We start from the raw sequence: 24,021 nt of genomic DNA, 5'->3' as shown, positions 1-24,021 counted from the left end.
AACTGTGACCTCACGCAACATTAATGACATTGTTTCCGTCCGTCAAGTCAGACAACGGTTACCAAGTTCTGCTCGAAAGTAGATCTTACCCAATTCTTTTATTTTTTTTCCCTAATGTGGGTAGAAATTAATTGATATGATAGAAGTAATTCATGACTTCTGTTGACCTCACCAACTAATAGGAATTATCAGATGTAATGGTGCATCCCGATTAGAAGTAATTTAATGTAGATTTAATGCAAATGTCATTATGATCAAACTCAGCGCCAAAGAACTGGCCGCTCTTTGACGTTTGGGCTTACGAAGGTGACTCATTATGGCCAATTAGCGCAGTTCAAGCGCTGCGATGTGTAACCGTAAGCGGCTGAAGTCTTCGGTGACGACGTCGGGATGTCAGGCGGCGTGTCGCCCGCCTCCTCGTGTCACCTCTCAGATCAGCGCTGTGAACAAAACGGGGTTCGGTAACCGTTCGATGCTGCTGCCTGACGAGACCGTTATGTCCCTTCTCTAAATTGTGCATAATCCATTACGGACCTATTGTATAAGTATTACGCCAAACACCCTGTGTGGTGTCTGGCCATGCTGAGTTCGACACACCAGGAAGGATTTGTTTAATTTAATTTAAAAAAAAAGATTGTTCCTTTGCTAAGCCCCGCCCACTCCTACTGCTCCCACGAGCTGTCAGACGTACGTTACCAAGTTGTCACACAGGCCAACGTGAAGAGCTCGTGACACAGACAAGCACACGCGTGCATGGACACGCACTCACGCACCCACGTTTCACTGTTGTTAACGCTCTTGTGTCTCCTCTCCTGCACAGCCCCAGACAAACAGCACCAAAAACAGCATAGTCACCAGCCCCAAAGGAAACGTCCCGTCACCTGCTCTGGTATTTACCTCCTGACGGCCCCTCCGCTCCCCTCGCATGTGTGTCCATCCAGACCCCCCTCTGTCTCCACCACCCTGGTCTCCCTACACCGTCACTTTTCTCTCCGCCATGTGGGTTGAGGGTGATCTGTGCCGCCGCCTCAGCCGCGGGTCTCGGTCTGGAAATCGCCAGAAAAAGATTCCCCCCCCCCCCGAGCGTGTCATTTTTTTTCCCAAAAGGGGAACGGACCGCCTGACCGGGGACTGTCGGTACGAATTACCCCCCGATCCTGTGTCGTCCTCTGAGGAGAGGCGGTTCCCCGTCCAAAGGTTGTCCTCAGATTGTCCTTTCTGGCGAGCAGCACGCCAGCTGATTTCAGGGATGTAATTCCTGCACTTTAGCTGAGCGTTGGTGAGATTGTCCGCAACGTAAATTTAAATAGATCGAGGGAATGTGTGCATTTCCACCTGGGAGGACAGTCCAGGCCTCTGGGCTGTTTGTGCTTCCTGTCGTGATCGGTTTGGATCTTTTGTTATTTACATGAGATTTGATTGACCCACTTTGCAGACACACGTATTGTTTTTGGTTCCCTGTCATCATTAATCTGTTTAGATTATTATTATCCAGCCAAATCCTGCATGCCGGCTCTGTTTGTCAGGAGATAAAGCGACATGTTCAGGGTGAAGGTTCCTCAACGTGCACTCACGTGGAGTGAGTGATTTGAATTTAAATGTTGAATACGTTTTTTTCAATATCGCAGTGAAAAAACGAAATACATGCAAGAAAACAAGTAATACAGCACTTTAAAAAATTTGTCAGGGTTTATAGCTATGCATGTACATGAGATTATAACACATCATTATGTTTATAATGCAAGACATGGGCATCATTGAGAGGATTACCAAAATATCACACACGTGAGATCAGTCTTGATGAAATGGATCATTTCACTTGTATGTACATTTGAGAGGTAATAAGAACACAATGTTTAGTCCACACGGCAAAACGTGTCAACTGAAGTGCTGGCAACCAAAGGCCAGCTGGCCAACAGGAAGCTCCATCCCAGCATGTAATGATCGTATTTAACTGTTCAGTGGGTCACCGGGACCGGCACCCTGGGGTGCCCCCCAGTACTTCAGATATAACCTGTTAATGGTCGCTGCCTCGGCTTGAACACTGCGATCAGAACCAACCACCTGCTGTCAGTCAGGGGAGGCAGTTGTCTTGTCCTCTGTTTCTGTGCGTACGTGTGTGTTTTTGTGTATGCGCACGCATGTGCATGCATGTTATGCCCTCCGGTCCCTTCTGCACTTGTGCAGAATTACCATGAAACGCGCTCGGCGGGAAGGTGTGTGTGTGTATGTGTGTGTGTGTGTGTGTGCGTGTGCGCTCCGGAGTGTGTGCGGAAGCAGAAGAGGCCTCTTTTATTCTGATCCTTGCAGGGAACAGCGAGTGGGAGGACGCCTGTGATCTCCACGCCGTTGCTAGGGACTTGAGCTAGTTACCGCTTAGCCGTTTGGTACAATTAACTCCGTCGTCGCCGAGCTTCTGGGTCACACAGAGACACATTTACGCGACCTCAATTCCCCCGACCTGGAAGCGCTTCTGTGGGGGCGACGCGAGCGAGGGCCGGCGCTCCCTCCTCCTCCTCCTCCTCCTGACCCGACCCTGGTGCCTCGTCCCCCCCCCCGCTCACCGTCAACCCCCGAGTATTGTTACCGGAGGGGGGGCCTGTTGCCCTGGCCGACGGTTGCCGCGACAACGCTGCCATCATCACCGAGGGGGAGAGAGCCGATGATTAGTCACACAGGGGTGTCACTTCCTGGGGGAAGTGAAAGATGACAGAAAGACGTGTTCTGGATCGTCGGAAGGGACACGGTGGACTCGCCAAGTTCTAGGACAAAGTGTCTGAAAGGAGCCACCTACTTATAAGTAACTGCAGCAAAGAGAGCGGTTAGTGAATGCGCTGCGTGGAAGAGAGAACACGGGGGAAAAGCTTCATGGCCGATCTGGTGGAATGAGACACACACACACACACGCCGGAAAGAGCAACGGCAATTATCGAACGTCTTCACGAACGGGACGGTGGAATGACACCAGCTCTGTCGGCTGACTTGTGAGATGTGCAGGCTCGTGTTCGCCTTACGTCAGAGCTCATTTGTGAAATATGAGCCGGCGGATCTCTGTGTTTTCATTGCGATCTTTTTGATTCAGAACGATGGATGCACATCAGGACAATAAAGACTGTTGTTCTTTCAATAGCCGAGATAAAAAAACAGTCAGTTTTGAATGCAACTTAAATGCCGTGTGTGTGTGTGTGTGTGTGCGTGAGAGATAAATTGTGTGAGTACTGATGTGCTCACGCCGGAGTTTCAATACCGTCTCTGACTTTAAATTACGGTTTTCAGCTCATCCACCTTCTCTCATCTCCTTGAAGGATTCCTCCTGCTGTCTTTTTGTCGACCTCAACAGGCGCTTCGCTTCCTCTTCATCCCTCATTGATATCACGGCCTTTTTTAAATTTATTTCTGCACTTAATCCATCTGTTGTTATGTCACAATCGTTTCTCTTTCTCTCCTTCCTCTCATTTACACCACCTTCCTCCTACTCTTCCTCCTCTTCCTCCAGGAGCCTCAGACAACCGTCATCCATAATCCGGTGGACAGGACGAAGGTACACGTGTATCATTCCCCAGGCCCGACCTACTCTTTACCATTCTCCTCATCTTCCTCATCTCCTCCTGCCCTTCACATCCTTCTTTTCATCATGTGTTCAAATGTGTGACGTGTGTGTGTGTGTGTGTGTGTGTGTGTGTGTGTGTTTTGCTTCAGGTTTTGCACTCAGAGCATAGGACCTAGATGGAAGTTGTCAGAGAACTCTGATGGAGTTGAACGATGATATTATATCATATTTTTTAATCATATTTTTATATAATTTATATTTGGTAGTTTGCTGCAGCTCGTGTGTCTGTGTTTAGAGGTTGTGCATGAACCTGCATGACTTTGCAGTACGACCATCTCCCCCGTGGGTCTGTAACATTTATCAGCTGTGTGTGTGTGTGTGTGTGTGTGTGTGTGTGTGTGTGTGTGTGCGCGCCGCTGTGCCGTTTGTGTCGAGTCGTGACGCACAAACAAACCACAAAATGAATAAGATGCTTAATGTCCCGAAGAAAAGTTAAATCTGAAAACAAACCAAGTGTGATCACACCTCTAATAATATTTCTAAAATGTGAAGATCCTTCCACAGTTCGGTAACACACACACTCTCTCTCACACACACACACACACACACACACACACACACCCTTCCTCCTCAGGTCACCTGCTGCTCTTTAAAAGGCTGTACCACCACTTTAGTGCTTTGCCCCGGTGGTGCTGTTGGTTCACGCGTGCACTTCTAATGAGGTCACCGAGTCATGCAGGGGAATTTAGGCTCATTTAATGTGCTAATTGGAAATCATAAGCTAACTGGTTGAGAACCCAGAGAAGAGAGAGAGAGAGACAGAGAGAGGGAGAGAAAGAGCGAGAGAGAGAACGGGGACGGATAGATCGAGATTAAGATGACAGCTGATTGACCTTTGAGAATCTCTCCTGCGTGCAGCCGGTGCTGAAGGAGATGGATGCAGGACATCAGACGAGGAGGAAAGGCATCACTTCTCAAAGTGCACACGCACACACACGCACGCACACACACACGCACACTGAGAATGAAGCAGAGGAAGCTCCTCATTGGGGTGGAAGGAGAGAAAATAGGTTTCAGGCCACGGGTCAAATACGTTGAGTAGAAATGAGCAAATGGGTTGAAGGGTCTTTACACAAAAACACATTAACATTGAAATACGGCCGCCGACCACTCCTGTGTGTGCGTTACGGCGTTTGAACTGGAGCTGACCGTCTGTCTCTGATCTCCAGGAATCATCAGACAGCAGCAACACCACCGTGGAGGATGAAGATGTGAAAGGTGAGACCCCAAACATGCAGGACATCATAACACGACAAATTCCGAAGCTGAAGGAGCTAAAATGGCGAATGATGGCCGAAGGTCCGAATGATTCTGAGAAGTTTCCCGACCACCACTTGACATTTCTATTCCACTGACGTACTTATTTTCTGCTGCTGCCAGTCACTGAAAAGCATTAAAAACAATTGGCCTGGCAATCGGCAGAGAGCACGCTCACCCGGAAGCTGGTGGATTTGGTCAGTCGGCTATTGAGTGTTCAGCTGTGTAGCGGTGACCTCTTACTGCCCCCTGGTGGAGCCTGGCGGTATTGACCCTTCGGGTGTTTGTGTGTGAGTGCATGACTTTCAAAGAGCTCTTTTTTGGGGCGTGTGTGTGTGTGTGTGTCTGGGGGGGGGGGGGGGGGGTGATATGCAGGAGGCCTTGTAATGCTGCTGTGGTTTGGCTCTTAAAAGTGTTGTAAATCTTAACATTCAGAAACACGACCCTGAGATGCCAACATGGCGGTGTGTGAGGTGTCGGCTCGCAGAGCACCTCTATGCCAACACACTCAAACTCCCACCGTGCTCCACGTCCACGCGGACCACCGTGGATCCCAGTCGGGTCATGCGTGAACCCTTCTGGTGCCGGACGCACAGAACACGATCGTGTTCCCCGCTGAAGCTTTGCTGCGATGTCACAGAGCGGTCGTGGTTCCCTGTCGGAAAGACTACTACAGTAAACAAGCAGTAAACAAGCAGTAATCAAGCGGAACTGCTCTTTTTTATTATTATTTTTTTTTTACTGGTATGGTGCTCATTTAAAAAGCAGAACCTCTTGTTTTGAAAAATACAAAATTCCAGGCATGTGAGTGATTGAAGGATTTCCTCCACGCGGCTCTCAACATGATGACGGATCAGTCAGACCACAGAAGACGTGGAAAATATATTCTTTCATTTTTGCGAAAGGTTCCAGGTAAAAGAGAATACCACAATCAAAAGACACAAAAGAAGCCTTTACCTCAGACTTCATCACAGTACCAGCGAGCAGATGAAGCAAAGTAACATAATATAAATGTTATAAATGTAACTCTTTTTTTTTTAAATAGTATTTTTTTTAATTTTAAAGTTTCATTTATATTTATAAATGTTCAAAAAATGATTTGACCAACATACGTATAATATATACGTTTAATATAATAACAATATGTAGCTACATCACAACATAGCATGGTTTCTAGTAATGCAATCAACACTCTTTATTAAATAGCTGGATGGTTTTGTGTACTCTTGAGTCAAATTAATACTTGAAAAATACAGATTATTTTCCCATTTGATTGAGAGTTGAAGACAAAAAAATCTGATTTCCACTGAAATTCACTGAAAACAGCTACCAAATATCTGATATTTCAAGTAAACTTCACTCCGCTACCCACGGCCCCCCAGATTGAAGCCCCACTACCCGCCCCTCCGGCTGGAGAGGGCAAGGGCACCTTGGAAGGTAGTGGGGAGGGGGGAGTCGGGGCTAAAGGGGGAGGTGTTTAAATTTAGCCCCGGGGGCAGGAAACGGGGATGAAGCGCCCTGAGAGCGGTTTAAACACACACCCCGCTCTGCTAGCGCCGCCCTCCGAGAACCTCAGAGCCTTTCAGACTCTTAAGATTCGACCCACGAGAGCCGGTGAGTGCGGGAGGATGGGGGGGGGGGGGGGGTCGCGTCGGACCAGTTAGAGTGTGTGTGTGAGTGTGTGTGTGTGTGGGGGGGCGGTCATGTCGGCCTCGTAGAGTCTCGTCCCGGTCAGCGAGGGCTCGACAGCTGGTTTTGTAACCCGACGCCCGCGCCGGCCCCCGGAGCATCCGAACGCGTGTCTGTTCTGTTACTCTCGATGCTTTTCCAGGAGGGAACACGTCCTCTGAGGGCTGCTGGGATTTAATCTACGCTTTCACTTTTTTCAAGGTGATCATTTTTGACTTGTCTGTGGGGTTGCTAGCCGACAATCCTGAAGCTCCTCTTCCTGTGACACGTGTGGGTTGAAGTGCTACTTGATGGATGTTCCTCTGAAGGATCACCTGTAATGAACTTTTCTGTAGATTATGTTTCTGTCTGTGGTTCTGTTCGGACCTTTCCCTCTCTTCGTCCATGAGCGGTGCTGAGAAACATCCGATCCTCCGTCACTCTCACGGCCACCACCGCCTCCATCAGCCACCCTCTGCTCAGCAGCAAGTCTATGCAGCAGCGGCTTTAGCGCTAAATCCCGCTTCAATGGAGCCATTCATTCAGATAACGAGGGAAATGTTCCTTTTTTGTCTTTTTCTTTCCTAAAATCTCTTAACTGAGGACAATCGGCGAAAAGAAACTAAGTCCTCTGAGCCCGAAAAGTTCCCCCCAAACGCCATCTCATGCCCTCCTTCCCTCCCCCCCCCCCCTCGTTCCCCACTGTGACATTCCTGTTGTGTTGTTCTGCCTCGCTGCTGGTTGTCATCTCTCTCTGCCTTCTCTGTGTGTGTGTGTGTGTGTGTGTGTGCGTGCGCATGTTATCAGGAAAGAGCTTAGACAACAGCTCGCTTAAGACGCAGTCCAGCACGAGCTCCCAGCCTGATAGCACTCAGGCCTCCTCACCCGCGGCGTACTGTAAGTCCTCAACATGGCCACATGCAGCCTGTGACACACACACACACACTCCCGATGGGCTACGAGAGACCTGCCCTTACTAAAACCTTTCCTTGTACGTCTTCCATTCAGTGTATTAAAAGCATACATCTGCTGCCATCCAGCGCCACTGACTGACGCCGCGCTCCATTCCTCCGTTGGTGTATTCTTAGTCTGCACTAATTCTCACGTCTCGCGAGCAGACGGTCAAAAACAGTCAACCATAGCGCGGATGGCAAACATGAAGCGGACGCAGTCGTCGTCATGTCAACCATTGTTTTGTTTTTTTCGGGCCTGCCAGCATGGAGGCGTTTTCTGAGGCAATAAATAAATGTGATGTAGGGTCATTTTCTCATAGACTTTCATGCGATCAGACTCCTTTTGGTAAGAGTCGCCCTCTGATGGCCGTTAAAGGTAATGCAGGTTTAAGGCGCACTGGCTTCACTCTTCACAAACCACCGCGGCGCCGCCCGGCATGGATTTTGTGTATTTCGCGTTCCCCTCCCTGTCTGTGAGTCTGTCCGTCTGCACGGCCGCGCGTGGCCTCCATTCAAGTGTCTCCCGTCTTCCTCCCCTCCGGAAACTCAGCCGCCACAAAGTTCGCCGACCTGCTGGGCTCCGTGCGCCGGGGCTCAGGGGCCGCGTCCGACGGGGAAGGGAGAGCCAGCACCCCACCTCCCACCGCCCTCTCTGCCCCCTCCCCTCCGCACGCCCCCGCCGTCCCCATGCAGAGTAAGTAGAGCCAGTGTAGATTAAAAACATGCTTCTATGCCAAGATGGCGATGAGCGTACGGTGCATCCGGAAAGTTTTCACAGCGCGTCACTTTTTCCACATTTTGTTATGTTACAGCCTTATGCCAAAATGGATTAAATTCATTATTTTCCTCAACATTCTACACACAACAACCCATAATGACAAAGTGAAAACTGTTTTTTGCAAATTTTGGCAAATCTGTTAAAAATAAAGAACGAAAACTTAACATGTAATGCTAAAACATTTTGGCAAAAATTTGCAAAAAACTGTTTTCACTTTGTCATTATGGGTTGTTGTGTGTAGAATGTTGAGGGAAATAATGAATTTAATCCATTTTGGAATAATGCTGTAACATAACAAAATGTGGAAAAAGTGACGCGCTGTGAAAACTTTCCGGATGGACCGTAAAGAAGGATGGATCCTCAATCTCATTAGCCGTTTTTCTGAGGAAAAAGTAGTAAAATATCATATTTCTAAGCCCTGGAAAGAGCAGTATATTGTTTATAAATGAGTCATTATTTTATTTTCTACTTTTGTTGTGTTTGCATCTTAAAATATTCCCGTTTTTTCCGAGTTTTAGTTCTGGTAAAAGTTCTCAAACTAAAGAACAAATACTTAAATACTGTTAAAAACTAAAAAAACGTGACCAAAAACACATTAAAATTCATTCTTCATCCCTTTATTCTCCACCTGTTTTCTTTCATTCCTCCACCTCCACCTCTCCGCCCGCGCATCCGTCCGTCCCGCCCGGACGCCGCTCAGTGTCTCGCCTCACAGACCTGGTAAGCAGCATCCGCAGGGTGCCGCCGGCCGCTGCGCCCGAGGGCGACGCCGCCCCTAGCGCCAGGCCCGCCCCTCCGCCTGCACACGCCACCTCCCCGCCTCCCCCCCGCTCCCCCTCCAGCCCGTCCCCGTCTCCCCCCCAGAGTGAGTACCGCGCGAGCATGACCCCGACGCTCGTCGCCTGGCGTGTTCTGCTTCTGGGGAGGGAAACCCGCCGCCGCCAGGTGTCACGCTGCTGAGGTGGAAATTGAGCAATCCGGACACGTGTGTGTGTGTGTGTGTGTTGCACTCTTTTGCTTTCTGGGCGTTGTTTACCTGCCCGTCAGTCCGCCACGGACGCTTGATGGCTTTTGTCTCGGCTTGAGGTCTTAAATACTCGGAGGTAACCGTTGATACGCGGAGATGAACTCTGGTCTCTATTGTACGCGTGTGGATTTGGTTTGTTTGACGTGAATGTTTTGACAAACTAATTCGAGTTAACCTGCGTCTTTCTAGATTTCTGAAACAGAATCCAAAGAAGAATCCAAAGAAGAGAACTGACTGACTTGCGTTGTGTGAAAATTCGACTGGTTTTGAAAAACCAAACCGCCCTTCATCCGTCCTGCGAATGCTTCTGCTTCTCTCCTCTGCAGCACGCAAACAAGAAATCATCAAGATCACCGAGCAGCTGATTGAGGCCATCAACAACGGAGACTTCGAGGCGTACGCGTGAGTCTTCAGTGCCCGGCTTTGGGTTCAAGTGCAAAGTTCATTGGTTAACGCGTAAGGTGTCTTCTCTGCTCCCTCGTCAGTAAGATCTGCGACGCCGGTCTGACTTCCTTTGAGCCGGAGGCGCTGGGCAACCTGGTCGAGGGGATGGATTTCCACAGATTCTACTTCGAGAACCGTAGGACGACAGATTTCTTTGTTTCTATTTTTTTTAATTTGCTTCTTGCAGCGCTTGTAAATCCAGTTTTATCGTAAACGCACCTGCTCATTTCCCGGACGTTCATCCCTCGTTCTCTATTTTTCCTCTCCCAGTTTTGGCAAAGAACAGCAAGCCCATCCACACCACCATCCTGAACCCCCACGTCCACCTGATCGGCGAGGACGCCGCCTGCATCGCTTACATCCGCCTGACCCAGTACGTGGACAACCAGGGCCGGCCGCGCTCCAGCCAGTCGGAGGAGACGCGCGTCTGGCAGCGCAGGGACGGCAAGTGGCAGAACATCCACTTCCACTGCTCAGGCGCTCCGGCCGCGCCGCTCCAGTGAGGTGAGGACGGAGCTGCCGGGACACGGCAGGGAGGCGGGGGGGGGGGGGGGGGGGTTGTGCTGCTTAACGCGACCAGAGGGGTGTCACTTCGCTGACCGCTAGAGGTGGTGACAGGAGGGGAAGCAAAAGGCCGAAGCAGAGGTGGAAGCAGCAGGTGTAGCGCGATTCGCATCAGACCTTTTTTTTATCTGCAATAACTTAGTTATGACAATTCAGCCAAATATAAAAACATTTCTGCGATATCTAAGCTTTTTTTTTTTTCTTGGTTATCCGCTATTTCTTGTTGCCAGCCCCAAATCCATCCTTTCAGTACCCAATACTTGACTTGATCCCTTTAAAAGTTGGCGGTTGGAACTGAAAAGGCCTCAAAAAGCCACAGAATCTCGTTTACTGCCAGAAAGGCGTCTAAATTACTTGTTTTAACACTGTTTTTCTTGTCTTCTCAGGGTCGGATGCTGTAGCTTCTTCTGCCAGGGGGGTGAGGGCAGGAGGAGGAGGAGGAGGAGGAGGAGGAGGAGGAGGAAGGGATGGTTCGGGCACAGACCCCCCCCCCATCAACAGACCCTCCCACACGGGACACTCGGCTCAACCCCCAGCATGCATCACTTCTTCTACCGCCACCGTCTGTCACGGCCTCAGCGGCTTCGTCGTCCTTCCTCTTCTTCCCTGCGGCCCACCGCGTTGACCGGCGAGGGGGTCTTTGGGGGTCGTGGTTGCGCCCGGCGTCCCGGTGTGGTTCCTTCTTCTCGTGGTCTCTTCATCTCTTCCCCCCGCAGGTCATGTGACACCGACCCTCCCGTCCCCCCACCGTCAATCCACACTTGTGTGACATAAACACTGCACTGGAAATACAACATGTAAAGTTTTAAGTCAAATCTATTATCATTACTCTATTAATATTATTATTATTATTATTACACATTTGCAATTGTATATGTAATGTTATATAATTCTAACTTCTTGATGCCGGTGGTTCCTAGAGTTGAATGAAATCCTTTTTTTTTGTTTTTCTCTTTATCTTTTTAAGGAAGCATGTTTTTTTTTCACATATTATCAGTGGCTGTTTTTTTATTGTGGCTATATAGTGGATATGATATTGGCAGTTTTTGTAATTTGCTTCTTCTATGTGAGCTGTAATACTTCGCCTGAACTCGAGTTCAACACGGTATTGTTTGTTTTGGGGTTTTCTTTTTCTTATTTTTTTCAAGGCTTATGTCTGAACGTATTACTTGTGGATGTTGAGAGGAAGTGTGTGTGTGTGTGCGTGTGCGTGTGCGTGTGTGTTATGGCGGCCGTGGAAGAGGTTAGCTCAGCTCAGTGTCTCCAAGCCTCCAAGACATCAATGTTTCAAACATTCAAAGCGAACGGCTTACACCTTAATAGGCGCTTTATCGTAAATGTGCTTTTCCATCCTCAAGGTCGACGCACACATGATGAAATGAACGCACCCTGAATGTTGAGACCAAAGAGGAGAGATCACAGGCTGCTTCGTTTGATGCTTCACTGAGGTATTTTGAGGGTGCTTTGAGCACATGGAAGCCTCTGACTCTACAGAAGAAAGATCTTGTAAAGGCACATTTGTGACTCTTAAATGAAGCGGAGGCCACAAAAGGCTGCGTGGACACAAGCAACAGCACGGTTTTAAAATAAACTCAGGATTAGATTTAGTTCTAAACAGGTTGAACTGGACACTGAGAAGATGTTAATCCGCTCTACTCTTTTTAATTGAAGAACTTTAAATACGCAAACCACAGCTGATTTTTTAATTAACCCAAAACACTCTTTAAAAAAAAAAAAAAAAAATTAATATTCTATTAATTTTTTTCCAGTCATTTAAACACAAACACATGAGAAATTAGTAAAAAAAAAACTGATATTAAAAAGTTTCTTGATCTGACATTTTTTGTTAATAAAGAAAAGTATCTTACTCTATAACATCAAATGAGCTTGTTATAATGAGAATATTTTCCCCTTAACAGAAACCGATCCCGATGCCTTGCTCAAAGTACCACTGATATAGCACGCTCTTTCTGTTTGTGCACACCACGGGCTGCAGAACCAGAGGTGCTCGGGGCGGTCGGGGGAACGCGCCGTCGGGGGCTGCTTCTGTTGCTAGGCGACAGCTAAAAAACCTCCTCGGAGCCCAGTGAGCTCTCCTTAGAAGTTGTGATATTTTTAGCTCGCTAAAATGTCGATGCTGTCTGGAACCTTAAAAAAAAAAAAAAATGAAAACAGACGGAACATTTTAAGTCTCTAAAGAAAGGATCCTGCAGGCTGCGTCACCTCTCGCCTCCACATGCACAGTGCACAACATTTGTGCCGCTGATGCTTTTATGAAGCATGTTTCAAGCCTCTACAGGTGGGAAGAGTTTTTCGGCCTTGTGTGTGTGTGTGTGTGTGTGTGTGTGTGTGTGTGTGTGTGTGTGTGTGTGTGTGTGTGTGTGTGTGTGTGTGTGTGTGTGTGTGTGTGTGTGCATCCACTGCTCTCAGTGTGTGTGTTCTTTGTTTGGAGGTTTGGAAGATGAATTTTGGAGCTGTGAGAGATGTGAGGAGGCTTTATTTTGGAGGACGTATCAGTCCCCTGCCTTCGGCCCTGGGCTTTTTTTTTTAAAACTATGATTTGATCTGTTTTTTTTCTTGTCTTGCGTTATGTTTTTCATGTAACTTTGGCTTTTTACAATACTAAGTGCTCGTGCCCGAGGTGGCGGGATTAATCCGATGGACTCTGCAGCACCGAGAACTCTTTCTGTAGGTTCGACCTGCGATCAGCTCCTCTCTACTTTGCTCGTCACCCATTGGCTGCCTTCATATTTGTCTCGCCCTGATTGGTCAGACCAAGATATTAAAGAGACCAGGCAGTCCTCAGGTTTCTATTTATTTTGAATATTTATTTATTTATTTCAGTGGATGATTTTAATGTGCTTTTCCTTTTGTTTCTTTTTTTTTGTTTTCCTATTATACGACTCGTGCACTTGTGCAGGTACCGTCTGTTGTTGAAAGGGAGGCTTCTCTCCTGTTTTTAAAGGGATAGTACAACCACTTTGCATCCTGCATGTGTTTCGCTGAAACGACCAACACGGTGGGAAATAGTTTGCTTTTTTTTCGTGTGCTACTTTAGATTGGCTGTGTGGAACATCCGTCACTTTAAATCTCATAATTCAGGATTATATTTAAGTGATCTGACGTTTCAAAAGTTTCATCCTCAAGATTGAATTTTTAAGGTGATGAAGCTTTTGTCAAATGAGCGCTTAGACGTTGTGTTGTACTCGTGTCTCATCCAGTAACAGTGTTAATGCCTGGTTGACCCTCTTCAGGCGCTAAAAGGTCAAAGGCTCCCTCCGAAAAAAGAGATGGCAGCATGTACGGTCCAAAGGTGTTGTTCTTCTTGTGTGTTTCAAGCCTTCAGAGTATTAAAATAAGATTCACATGTTTAAAATGAGGGAGGACACAGTATCACACACCTGCAGATAACTGGCTGCTTAGCTGCATTTACTTTGCATGACAGTCACCTGGACACTTTGTTTATTAGTGTTTTATTTTAACTTGGTTCCTCATTTTCTCTTGAATGCTGTTAAACTCTGTCTATTCTCTCAGCGTATGAAGACTTTTATCTCTAGATGATGCAGAGGAGATGATGATGTTGATGATGTGGCACTATAGGAGGATGTTGACAGTGATGATGACGGTGATGAAGATGCTCTCCTCTGGGGCCCCGTGTTGTCGGTGCAGAACGTGGCCCTCGCGTAGCTCAGAGAACACGAGGAGCACCAGGACTGAGTGGAGCTTCACTGAGAGGCAGCAGAGAGAGAAGGAGCTCCAGCAGGGGGCGCAGTCGCACAACGTGAGGCACAGAAACACACAGACGGCCCAGTGATGCTTCTCATGCAGCCGCACAACCAGTTGACTTTTGCACTGACAACACTGAGTTGACTTCTCTGCTCTTTCACGCTTTCTCCTGTTGCCTCGTTTCTGACTTTATTCCATCGTTTCTCTGCAGTCGCCTCTTTCTACTTCACCGTTGTCCCTTTCTGTCCCTCTGGGTTTCTTCTGTATAATAATATTAATCCTCTAGTTCTCTGATTCTTTGGATTAGTGCTCTGTTCTCTTACGTGCTACACGTGTTTCTATGACTTCAAGAAAATGTGACGGTGTCATCAATAAAATGATCATTTAAACAGAAAAGTGAGTCAGCTTTGTATTTTTATTGATAGAAGTCGTTCATGTTTTTGACAAATATTTGCTGACCAGGTTGATCTCATGCAATTTAATGAACACATCCGTGACAATATCACCTTTTAAAGGGGACACATCCACTTTTTTAGTGCTTCTACACCTTAATTTGGGCACACATATGGTAAATAACAATTCAATTACTACATCAGCATCATCAGTATTTGATCCATTCTGAGCAGGAACATTTTGTTATTTTATTTGGAGGAGTTATTTATAAATCTGAAACTGGAATAAAGTCCTTCTAGTTAAAGACTGATGATCTTTTCTTCATCAGGAATAGACACTAATATGTAGCTGCAGCTCACCAGTGTTGGTGCACAGTGTCCTTCACCTCTTGTACGTACTTCTACATCTCATCAACCAACACAAACCCAGAATTAAACAATGAGAGGAACACAGGATGAGGAATGGAACAGAAAGGTGTGAATGAGAATAAAGTATTTTATTTAGTAGAACTCTGGAAACACAACATCTGAATTGAATTTAAGATACTTCAGATTACACAAAAAATAAGCAATGATTAATAATTCTATTTCCATATTTAGTTTCAGAGATAAAGTAGGATGAGGCTTCATGTGGTCAGGTAATTTAAAACTAAAGGCTTTTAATGCAAACTTAAATACTATTTATAACATCATCCCTCTCATTTTCAGTTTCTCATTCTTTAATTTGAAAATATTTACAGAAATTATCAACAAAAAAACTATAATAAACATCAAACAAGAACAGAATCACTTTGACTTCACTGAACATCACAGGGAAACATCAGCTTGACAGATTTTGATATCAGCAGTTTTAGCGTCATCAGACTCTCCAATATTAAACCATGGGAAGAGTTTCTCAGTGAAAGTGTCTCTGTGAGTGTAGATGTGAGTCGTGTCTTCAGGGTCGTAGAAGGACACGTCCCCCCTGTCATAGTCCAGCTGGACTCTGATCCTCTGGAGTCTCTTCTTCACTCTGACAGTCTGACCAGCTCCATTAGTGTATTTTCCAATGCGATAGAATAAACACCAGCATCCATCAGCTGGTGAAGCACCTGTCTTTCCCTTCCTGTTGACTGACTCTTTAACCAAACCTACAAACCAGTGAGGATGGTCTCCCACCTCCACCTCCCAGCTGTGTTTCCCTGAGCTGAAGCCCTCAGAGCCCAGAACTTCTGTATACTCAGTGAATCTCTCTGGATTATCAGGAAGCTGCTGCTTTGTGTCTCCATATCTCACACTGGTCAGATCATCAGACAGATAGAGAATGTAGTCTGCAGTGTTTGGGTCCAGAATGACAGGACTGAAGTGGACCAGGTCCTTCATCTTCTCCCAGACTATGAAGGACAGGTTGCCCTGGTGTTTGGCCACATCTATCAGCGCTCCTGAGACCAGCTGTGGATCTGTCAGTGAGCTCTGGACTCTGGCTCTGGTCTGAGTGGCTTTATAACTGCTGAGGAACGACACCTTGTCTTTCTGCAGGTCTTCTTCAACAGCAGAGATGCTGTCTGACAGAGAGGAGATCTGCTCCTCAATCATCTTCATCTCTCTGCTGATGGTCTTCCCCTTCTGCTCCTCTTCCTTCCTCAGAGCTGCCAGTCTGGACTCCTCTTCCTCTCTCAGGAACTGGTGGAGCTTGTTGAACTCTGCTCTGATTTTCCTCTCTGTGGACACCAGCTGCTCCTTGGAGAGTTGGATCACTTGATTGTATGTTTTCTCCACTTGTTGGTGTTTGTCCTTCTTGTCCTGCAGAGACTTCAAGTCAGATCTCAGCTGGTCCTTCAGGTTCCTGACTGCTTGTTCTAGAGGAACCACCTTGTGACTCTGGTGGAGAGAGAACTCACAGACAGGACACACAGCTTTCTGCTCATCCTCACAGAACCAATAAGGGACTTCTGGATGTTCTTCACACACCACCTCCTCTTTCTCCTTCTCTGGTTCCGTCTGAGTTGATCCATTATTCTGTCTGTCAGCAAAGGAGTCAGCGAGTCCCTTCAGTGTTAAGTTCACTGCTGGTTCATCCGTTGAGGACTTACTTTTACAGATGGGACAGTTCTTGTTTCCAGCTTGTTCCCAGAATCGCTGCAGGCAGCTTGAACAGAAGCTGTGGCTGCAGCTCAGAGACACGGGATCTCTGAACGTCTCTGAACAAATATGGCAGCTCAGGTAACTTTCAACAACAGCGATTTTTTCAGCCATTTGCTCTGAATGATCAAATCTGACTCTGAATTACAGATTTCGATAGTTGTTTTCTTGTGTTTAGTAGAGATTTCTCACCCTGTGATGCGTCTCTGTTCTCCGCTCAGCAACGAGGAAATAAATCAGCTTTAAGTTTCACTTTCTCTCCTTTTTATTGTGTAAGTAGCTGACAATTCCTTTAGTTACCAACAGGTGGTGATGTTTTATTTACACGCAAAGAACATGTGTTTGTGCGCTTTTTTAGAAAACGATTAATTTCAAAGTGACAAAAGTAAACGTAATAAAAATGATGGAATTTGCAACATTTTTTTACTATGAAAACACATTAAAACACAATGTTTTATAAAGTTGTATAAACTTTATAGGAAATAATCACAACAAATCATGTGTTTTACAAGCACAGTCCGTGAAAGATTACATCCTCATTGTAATTAATCGGCAGTAAAAAATATTGTCAATCAATAATGTCAATCAATCAAAGCCTCAGATGTGGAGGAACATTGGATAATTTAATATTACACTCTGACTGAATCGACACTAAGACAATTACAATTAACAGTTTCTGAATGAAAATAGTTTTACTAGAAAAAGTTTATCGAAAGACAACAGGGAAGAAGGGCTTCAACTGCAGTGAATATTTTCTGAATTGAATGTTTGTTCGATGAAATGCCACAAAAAATTATATTTCCCTCTTTTACTCTCAGTTGATGAAATGGATGAAACCCAGTCAGACAACAGCATTGTAAAGTCTTTTATTCACGCAAAACATCTTAAATTGCACAACTAAATCTTTACATCTGCCAACAACACCACCGATGTGAATGAAAAACACAAACACAAAAGAAGCACATGAGGTCCAACCTGCCCACATCTTCCCCATCAGGCCTCTTTCACCAGCCTCTCGCTGACCTCCCACAGCTTTTTAGCCACAGCAGCGTCTCTGGCGAAGGGACGCAGAGCGGCCGGTCGGCAGTCGACGAAGTAACCCCCGTTGTGTTTGGCTGCTTCCTGTGACACAGCGCAGTAGATGACGGTCTGAGCCCCGACCTCACACGGCACGAAAAACATCCACATGATCACCTGCATCAGCATGCGGAACAGGACGGAGTAGTGGCACGTCCAGCCGCTTTGGACCAAACCTGGAGGCACAAAGAACGCGTGTTTGTGCGCTTTATCACACGCTGCGTGTTTAGGTTGGAAAACGTGAATCTCTTTGAGTTCAAGTGAATGAATTCAGCATCACATTTACTTCCATAATATGCGCTTAACAGTTTCCTGTGTTGTTTGTAGTATCTCGTAAGCGAATAAGGTGAATATTGTGCACGATTTAGTATTTTATTTAGTAGAACTCTGCAAACACAACATCTGAATATAATTAAACATACTTCAGATTACACAAAAAGTAAGCAGTGATTAATAATTCTATTTCCATGTTTAGTTTCAGAGATAAGCGATTAATAAATGAATGAAGAAGATAGATAAAGTAGGATGAGGCTTCATGTGGTCAGGTAATTTAAAACTAAAGGCTTTCAAAGGCAAACTTAAACTTAAATACTATTTAGAACATCATCCCTCTCATTTTCAGTTTCTCATTCTTTAATTTGAAAATATTTACAGAAATTAGCAACAAAAAAACTATAATAAACATGAAACAAGAACAGAATCACTTTGACTTCACTGAACATCACAGAGAAACATCAGTTTGACAGATTTTGATATCAGCAGTTTTAGCATCATCAGACTTTCCAATAATAAACAATGGGAAGAGTTTCTCCGTGAAAGTGTCTCTGTGAGTGCAGATGTGAGTCATGTCTTCAGGGTCGTAGAAGGACACGTCCCCCCTGTCGTAGTCCAGCTGGACTCTGATCCTCTGGAGTCTCTTCTTCACTCTCACAGTCTGACCAGCTCCATCAGTGTATTTTCCACTGTGAAAAACTAAACACCAGCATCCATCACCTGGTGAAAAACCTCTCGCTCCCCTCCTGTTAACTGACTCTTTAACCAAACCTACAAACCAGTGAGGATGGTCTCCCACCTTCACCTCCCAGCTGTGTTTCCCTGAGCTGAAGCCCTCAGAGCCCAGAACCTCTGCATACTTAGTGAATCTCTCTGGATTATCAGGAAGCTGCTGGTTTGTGTCTCCATGTCTCACACTGGTCAGATCATCAGACAGATAGAGAATCTTGGCTGCAGTGTTTGGGTCCAGAATGACTGGACTGAAGTGGACCAGGTCCTTCATCTTCTCCCAGACTCTGAAGGACAGGTTTCCCAGGTGTTTGGCCACATCTATCAGCACTCCTGAGACCAGCTGTGGATCTGTCAGTGAGCTCTGGACTCTGGCTCTGGTCTGAGTGGCTTTATAACTGCTGAGGAACGACACGTTGTCTTTCTGCAGGTCTTCTTCAACAGCAGAGATGCTGTCTGACAGAGAGGAGATCTGCTCCTCAATCATCTTCATCTCTCTGCTGATGGTCTTCCCCTTCTGCTCCTCTTCCTCCCTCAGAGCTGCCAGTCTGGACTCCTCTTCCTCTCTCAGGAACTGGTGGAGCTTGTTGAACTCTGCTCTGATCTTCCTCTTTGTGGACACCAGCTGCTTCTTGGAGAGTTGGATCACTTCATTGTATGTTTTCTCCACTTGTTGGTGTTTGTTCCTCTTGTCTTGCAGAGACTTCAAGTCAGATCGCAGCTGGTCCTTCAGGTTCCTGACTGCTTGTTCTAGAGGAACCACCTTGTGACTCTGGTGGAGAGAGAACTCACAGACAGGACACACAGCTTTCTGCTCATCCTCACAGAACCAATAAGGGACTTCTGGATGTTCTTCACACACCACCTCCTCTTTCTCCTTCTCTGGTTCCGTCTGAGTTGATCCATTATTCTGTCTGTCAGCAAAGGAGTCAGCGAGTCCCTTCAGTGTTAAGTTCACTGCTGGTTCATCCGTTGAGGACTTACTTTTACAGATGGGACAGTTCTTGTTTCCAGCTTGTTCCCAGAATCGCTGCAGGCAGCTTGAACAGAAGCTGTGGCTGCAGCTCAGAGACACGGGATCTCTGAACGTCTCTGAACAAACATGGCAGCTCAGGTAACTTTCAACAACAGCGATTTTTTCAGCCATTTGCTCTGAATGATCAAATCTGACTCTGAATTACAGATTTCGATAGTTGTTTTCTTGTGTTTAGTAGAGATTTCTCACCCTGTGATGCGTCTCTGTTCTCCGCTCAGCAACGAGGAAATAAATCAGCTTTAAGTTTCACTTTCTCTCCTTTTTATTGTGTAAGTAGCTGACAATTACTTCACCAACAGGTGGTGATGTTTTATTTACACGCAAAGAACATGTGTTTGTGCGCTTTTTTAGAAAACGATTAATTTCAAAGTGACAAAAGTAAACGTAATAAAAATGATGGAATTTGCAACATTTCTTTACTATGAAAACACATTAAAACACAATGTTTTATAAAGTTATATAAACTTTATAGGAAATAATCACGTCAAATCATGTGTTTTACAAGCACAGTCCGTGAAAGATTACATCCTCATTGTAATTAATCGGCAGTAAAAAATATTGTCAATCAATAATGTCAATCAATCAAAGCCTCAGATGTGGAGGAACATTGGATAATTTAATATTACACTCTGACTGAATCGACACTAAGACAATTACAATTAACAGTTTCTGAATGAAAATAGTTTTACTAGAAAAGTTTATCGAAAGACAACAGGGAAGAAGGGCTTCAACTGCAGTGAATATTTTCTGAATTGAATGTTTGTTCGATGAAATGCCACAAAAAATTATATTTCCCTCTTTTACTCTCAGTTGATGAAATGGATGAAACCCAGTCAGGCAACAGCATTGTAAAGTCTTTTATTCACGCAAAACATCTCAAATTGCACAACTAAATCTTTACATCTGCCAACAACACCACCGATGTGAATGAAAAACACAAACACAAAAGAAGCACATGAGGTCCAACCTGCCCACATCTTCCCCATCAGGCCTCTTTCACCAGCCTCTCGCTGACCTCCCACAGCTTTTTAGCCACAGCAGCGTCTCTGGCGAAGGGACGCAGAGCGGCCGGTCGGCAGTCGACGAAGTAACCCCCGTTGTGTTTGGCTGCTTCCTGTGACACAGCGCAGTAGATGACGGTCTGAGCCCCGACCTCACACGGCACAAAAAACATCCACATGATCACCTGCATCAGCATGCGGAACAGGACGGAGTAGTGGCACGTCCAGCCGCTTTGGACCAAACCTGGAGGCACAAAGAACACGTGTTTGTGCGCTTTATCACACGCTGCGTGTTTAGGTTGGAAAACGTGAATCTCTTTGATTTCAAGTGAATGAATTCAGCATCACATTTACTTCCATAAAATGCGCTTAACAGTTTCCTGTGTTGTTTGTAGTATCTCGTAAGCGAATAAGGTGAATATTGTGCACGATCGGCCCACGTCGCGGCGCCTCTTACCAGGGTGCACGGCGTAGGAGGTCACTCCTTTCCCTTCAGTGACGCGGGCCACTTCCTGACTGAAGTAGACGTTAGCCAGCTTGCTGCGGCAGTAGGTGAAGAAGGGCAGCAGGTTGTAGTTGAGGTCCTGGAAGTTGAGCTTCTGGTATTTGTAGGTGGAGCACGTGAGGGTGACCACCCGGCTGGGGGCGCATTCCTTCAGCCGGGGCAGAAGCAGGTTGGTTAGGAGGAAGTGACCCAGGTGGTTGACGCCAAAACACATGCTGAAGCTGTCATCCGTCCAGTCGAGGACGCCGGGCATGGCTGCAGGAAGCGCCGCGGAAGGTGGAGAAGGAGGTCAGAACCAGGAGGTGGAGGAAGTAGAAGCACGTGGGCTTTAGCTGATGTTGCCATAATAATTAATAGTATTTTCTCTGGTGTTTTAACCCATGAAGGGATTTCCACGAGCGTCCGACAGCCTCACCTGCGTTATTGATCAGGATGTCAAGCCTCTTCTCCCTCTGGAGGAAGTTCTTGCAGAATCCCCTCACAGAGCGCAGGTTGGCGAGATCCAGCTCCATGTGGAGGACGTTGAGGCTGCGGCTCCTGACCTTGATCTCCCTCACGGCCTCCTCAGCCTTGTCGGGGTCTCTGCAGGCGACGATGACGCGGGCGCCTCTCGCTGCCAAGGCAACGGCTGACTCCTTGCCGATGCCGGAATTCCCACCTGCAGAAGAGCATTTAGATCATTGATCTTCATGCAGCAGTACTCAGCTTAGTTATAACACAAACGTATCAACAACAAAATATACTGAAAGTAACCAAAGGTAAAACTAGTTAGTTTGCAGAATGACCCATTTCAGAAGACAATATGTTCTGTACTGGTGTTTATCACTTTAATGGAGCAGCTGGTAAAATTCAACTTTATCAAATAAGATATGTGTTACACAAAGTTATAAACATTACATTATAATATTGTGTTTTCTACAAAGCAAGACATTTATTTACCTGTAATAACAACTGTTTTGCCATCAAGTCTTTTCAAATCGGTACAATACCTCCTCTTTTTCATCCATTTCAGAATGAAAAAAGCAACTAAGGACGCGATGATTGTGTAGAGAAAGTACATCTTCCTGTTTCTTATAATAAGCAGCAACACCACTGATGCTGCTTCCTGCGGGAGCCCGATGCTAACGGCAGCTAGCTGGTTAGCTTAACAGATGACTAACAAATACTTCATCTTTTTGTGCCCCTCCTCTTCCTCCATTGCGGTTCTGGACGCGGTTGAGAAGGCAGAGATGATCCAGGATGAATTATAAGCAACAAAAGACAGTTTCATTCAATTTGACGTGGCCCTTCTTATTCATTCTGAGCTGTACTGCGGGAGTAGAGACGTGAACTGCGCATGCGTCAACTGCTCAAATAACGCACTTTATCGCGAGAGTACATTAATACAACGGGAATTAACATAGACGTTAACGGTTTAGTCAGAATACCAGTTTAAAAACGAAATGATAAACATGTCAGTGCATGCCGTGAAGAGCATATGTTTATTGGTTCTTTTAGTTTGTGGTTTTTTAATGACCTTTGAACCAGCACACCTCAAATATCAGGGTTTGAACACAGTGAAGGACTGACGCACGCATTTGTTCTGGGAGATAAACATGAGATCAAGGAGAACAAATCCACAGAGTAGAATGGTCTTGATTTGTTCATCTAAAACCGCCGGTAAGTCACTTTCCTCATATTTTATGGACTGCGGAGGAACGTGAGCTGGTTTGAATTCATTTGGAAATGTCTCCAACTGACTCCAACTTCTGAAAAAACTCTAAAAATGAGTGTATAATTAAAACAAAGTGGTGTCTGGTTACACATCTACAGACAAATGGGCCTTCTTCGTATGATTTTAGAAATGCAAACAGTTCTTTCATTAATTATTATTGACGACAGGTAGGCTTCAAATGACAGTAGAAATAAAATTATAATGTCAATGCTAAAATTATAACAGCATGCCTTGTTCCTCAAACTCCATGTTATCAGTCTAAAGTCGTCATGTCTGTCAATAGGAGACCTGTAGGTAACCACAGAAACCATTTTCATCCCTGAGGTGAAGGGACCCCTTTTGAAAAGGGCCAGTTCCCCCACATCCATCCACACTACACTTTCTGAACACAACCTTGGTTTTCGTTTCCTCGGCACCTCGTCGTCCTTGGCGACCCGCAAGTTGTATTTCCATGGTGTCTCTTTTATTTGATTAAAAGTCAAAAGTCAAAGTCTTTACTTACTTACTTACAGAAGCACCTGGGTCCGTCCGAGGGCTTCGTTCATGATCCCACTCGGGGTGTTTTTGTAGTTCCCCACTGTTGGCATCAGGTGGCAGTATTTCCTACTAAATTCCTCATTAAGGAGCAGACTTCCCTTCCTGTGCTGTTGTGTGGTGAGAAGCTGGCCGTGGCTGCAGCACAAACACATGGGAGGAAGGACCCGTTCTGTCAGGTTTCAACGAAGCCACTGGACTGGTGATCCGCCGCCTGTAGCATCCCATCCGTTTTTAACTGCGAGCCTTCCCCCTGACAGTCGTCAGGGATGGATCTACTGCGTGTGGCAGACATTGAGGTCCACTCATCAACCCGGCTGGGACGCAGCTGGATGCGATCGATCCTGACTCCTTCATTGGGTACACGTGTGTGCTTCCTAACTCGGTCATCCAGCGCAGTGCTGTTTAGGAATGTTCCGATCAAGCCGAGGTGACCGTGTTTTCCCCTTTCTTTATTAAATTGAATATTGCCTCACCGCTCACAGTGACATTAGGACGAGGTTTACGACAGTATCCGGTGGCCGGAGGGCGGGACTTATCTCGTGTCATCAATACACCTTAAGCTGGTTGCCACCTGCCATAAAAAACAAAAGAGGCAGCCACTTCCACGCA

The 24,021-nt window shown here is 46.0% G+C and overlaps 5 protein-coding genes across 55 annotated transcripts in view; 2 read left to right on the top strand and 3 right to left on the bottom strand.

Moving 5' to 3' along the window:
* Positions 1-14,423, top strand: part of camk2b1 (calcium/calmodulin-dependent protein kinase (CaM kinase) II beta 1) — a 39,782-nt gene extending 25,359 nt beyond the window's left edge. For 9 of the 50 annotated variants that reach the window (XM_078086178.1, XM_078086168.1, XM_078086166.1 and 6 more), the window contains 8 exons: positions 821-889; positions 3,497-3,541; positions 4,780-4,828; positions 7,343-7,432; positions 9,620-9,695; positions 9,779-9,873; positions 10,008-10,241; positions 10,688-14,423. In XM_078086178.1, coding sequence (XP_077942304.1) covers positions 821-889; positions 3,497-3,541; positions 4,780-4,828; positions 7,343-7,432; positions 9,620-9,695; positions 9,779-9,873; positions 10,008-10,240 — 657 coding nt within the window. In that variant the 3' untranslated portion in view covers position 10,241; positions 10,688-14,423. The remainder of the gene's footprint in view (positions 1-820; positions 890-3,496; positions 3,542-4,779; positions 4,829-7,342; positions 7,433-9,619; positions 9,696-9,778; positions 9,874-10,007; positions 10,242-10,687) is intronic. The other 41 variants (XM_078086198.1, XM_078086191.1, XM_078086177.1 and 38 more) reach the window with 7 other exon arrangements.
* A 474-nt stretch (positions 14,424-14,897) lies between these two features.
* Positions 14,898-16,792, bottom strand: LOC120830851 (zinc-binding protein A33-like). The gene has a single exon (XM_078086221.1). It carries the CDS (start codon positions 16,652-16,654, stop codon positions 15,227-15,229), a length of 1,428 nt encoding a protein of 475 aa, XP_077942347.1. The 5' UTR covers positions 16,655-16,792; the 3' UTR covers positions 14,898-15,226.
* Positions 16,793-17,390: 598 nt separating this feature from the next.
* LOC120830853 (retinol dehydrogenase 14) lies at positions 17,391-22,512 on the bottom strand. Of its 2 annotated transcripts, none has more exons than XM_078086222.1 (4): positions 22,101-22,502; positions 21,577-21,819; positions 21,114-21,416; positions 17,391-17,793 (listed from the first exon to the last, which is right to left on the bottom strand). In XM_078086222.1, exons 1-4 carry the CDS (start codon positions 22,219-22,221, stop codon positions 17,534-17,536), a joined length of 927 nt encoding a protein of 308 aa, XP_077942348.1. In that variant the 5' UTR covers positions 22,222-22,502; the 3' UTR covers positions 17,391-17,533. The 2 variants fall into 2 exon arrangements, with proteins under 2 accessions (XP_077942348.1, XP_040051732.2); XM_040195798.2 differs by lacking the exon at positions 17,391-17,793 and adding an exon at positions 20,498-20,900 and having other exon boundaries at positions 22,101-22,512.
* Positions 17,976-19,905, bottom strand: LOC120830852 (zinc-binding protein A33-like). The gene has a single exon (XM_040195797.2). The coding sequence runs from the start codon at positions 19,764-19,766 to the stop codon at positions 18,339-18,341; it is 1,428 nt and encodes a 475-aa protein (XP_040051731.2). The 5' UTR covers positions 19,767-19,905; the 3' UTR covers positions 17,976-18,338.
* Positions 22,513-22,581: 69 nt separating the features above from the next.
* Positions 22,582-24,021, top strand: part of kremen1 (kringle containing transmembrane protein 1) — a 53,844-nt gene continuing 52,404 nt past the window's right edge. Inside the window, exon 1 of the mRNA XM_078086219.1 lies at positions 22,582-22,820. Within this exon, the coding sequence (XP_077942345.1) occupies positions 22,757-22,820 (64 nt within the window). The 5' untranslated portion in view covers positions 22,582-22,756. The remainder of the gene's footprint in view (positions 22,821-24,021) is intronic.

Source organism: Gasterosteus aculeatus, chromosome 13 (genome assembly GCF_964276395.1).
Source record: "Gasterosteus aculeatus chromosome 13, fGasAcu3.hap1.1, whole genome shotgun sequence".
Taxonomy (NCBI): domain Eukaryota; kingdom Metazoa; phylum Chordata; class Actinopteri; order Perciformes; family Gasterosteidae; genus Gasterosteus; species Gasterosteus aculeatus.
The sequence above is the reverse complement of the archived record's forward strand: the minus strand, read 5'-3'. Positions and strand labels throughout refer to the sequence as shown.

Excerpts from the sequence above, each read along its gene's own strand:
- LOC120830851 (XM_078086221.1), bottom strand. The coding sequence starts at position 16,654 with ATGGCTGAAAAAATCGCTGTTGTTGAAAGTTACCTGAGCTGCCATATT.
- LOC120830852 (XM_040195797.2), bottom strand. The coding sequence starts at position 19,766 with ATGGCTGAAAAAATCGCTGTTGTTGAAAGTTACCTGAGCTGCCATGTT.
- LOC120830853 (XM_040195798.2), bottom strand. The coding sequence starts at position 22,221 with ATGTACTTTCTCTACACAATCATCGCGTCCTTAGTTGCTTTTTTCATT. Across the intron at positions 21,820-22,100 it reads CAAAACAGTTGTTATTACAG|GTGGGAATTCCGGCATCGGC; the intron begins GTAAATAAATGT and ends GCTCTTCTGCAG. Across the intron at positions 20,901-21,113 it reads CTCCTACGCCGTGCACCCTG|GTTTGGTCCAAAGCGGCTGG; the intron begins GTAAGAGGCGCC and ends TTGTGCCTCCAG.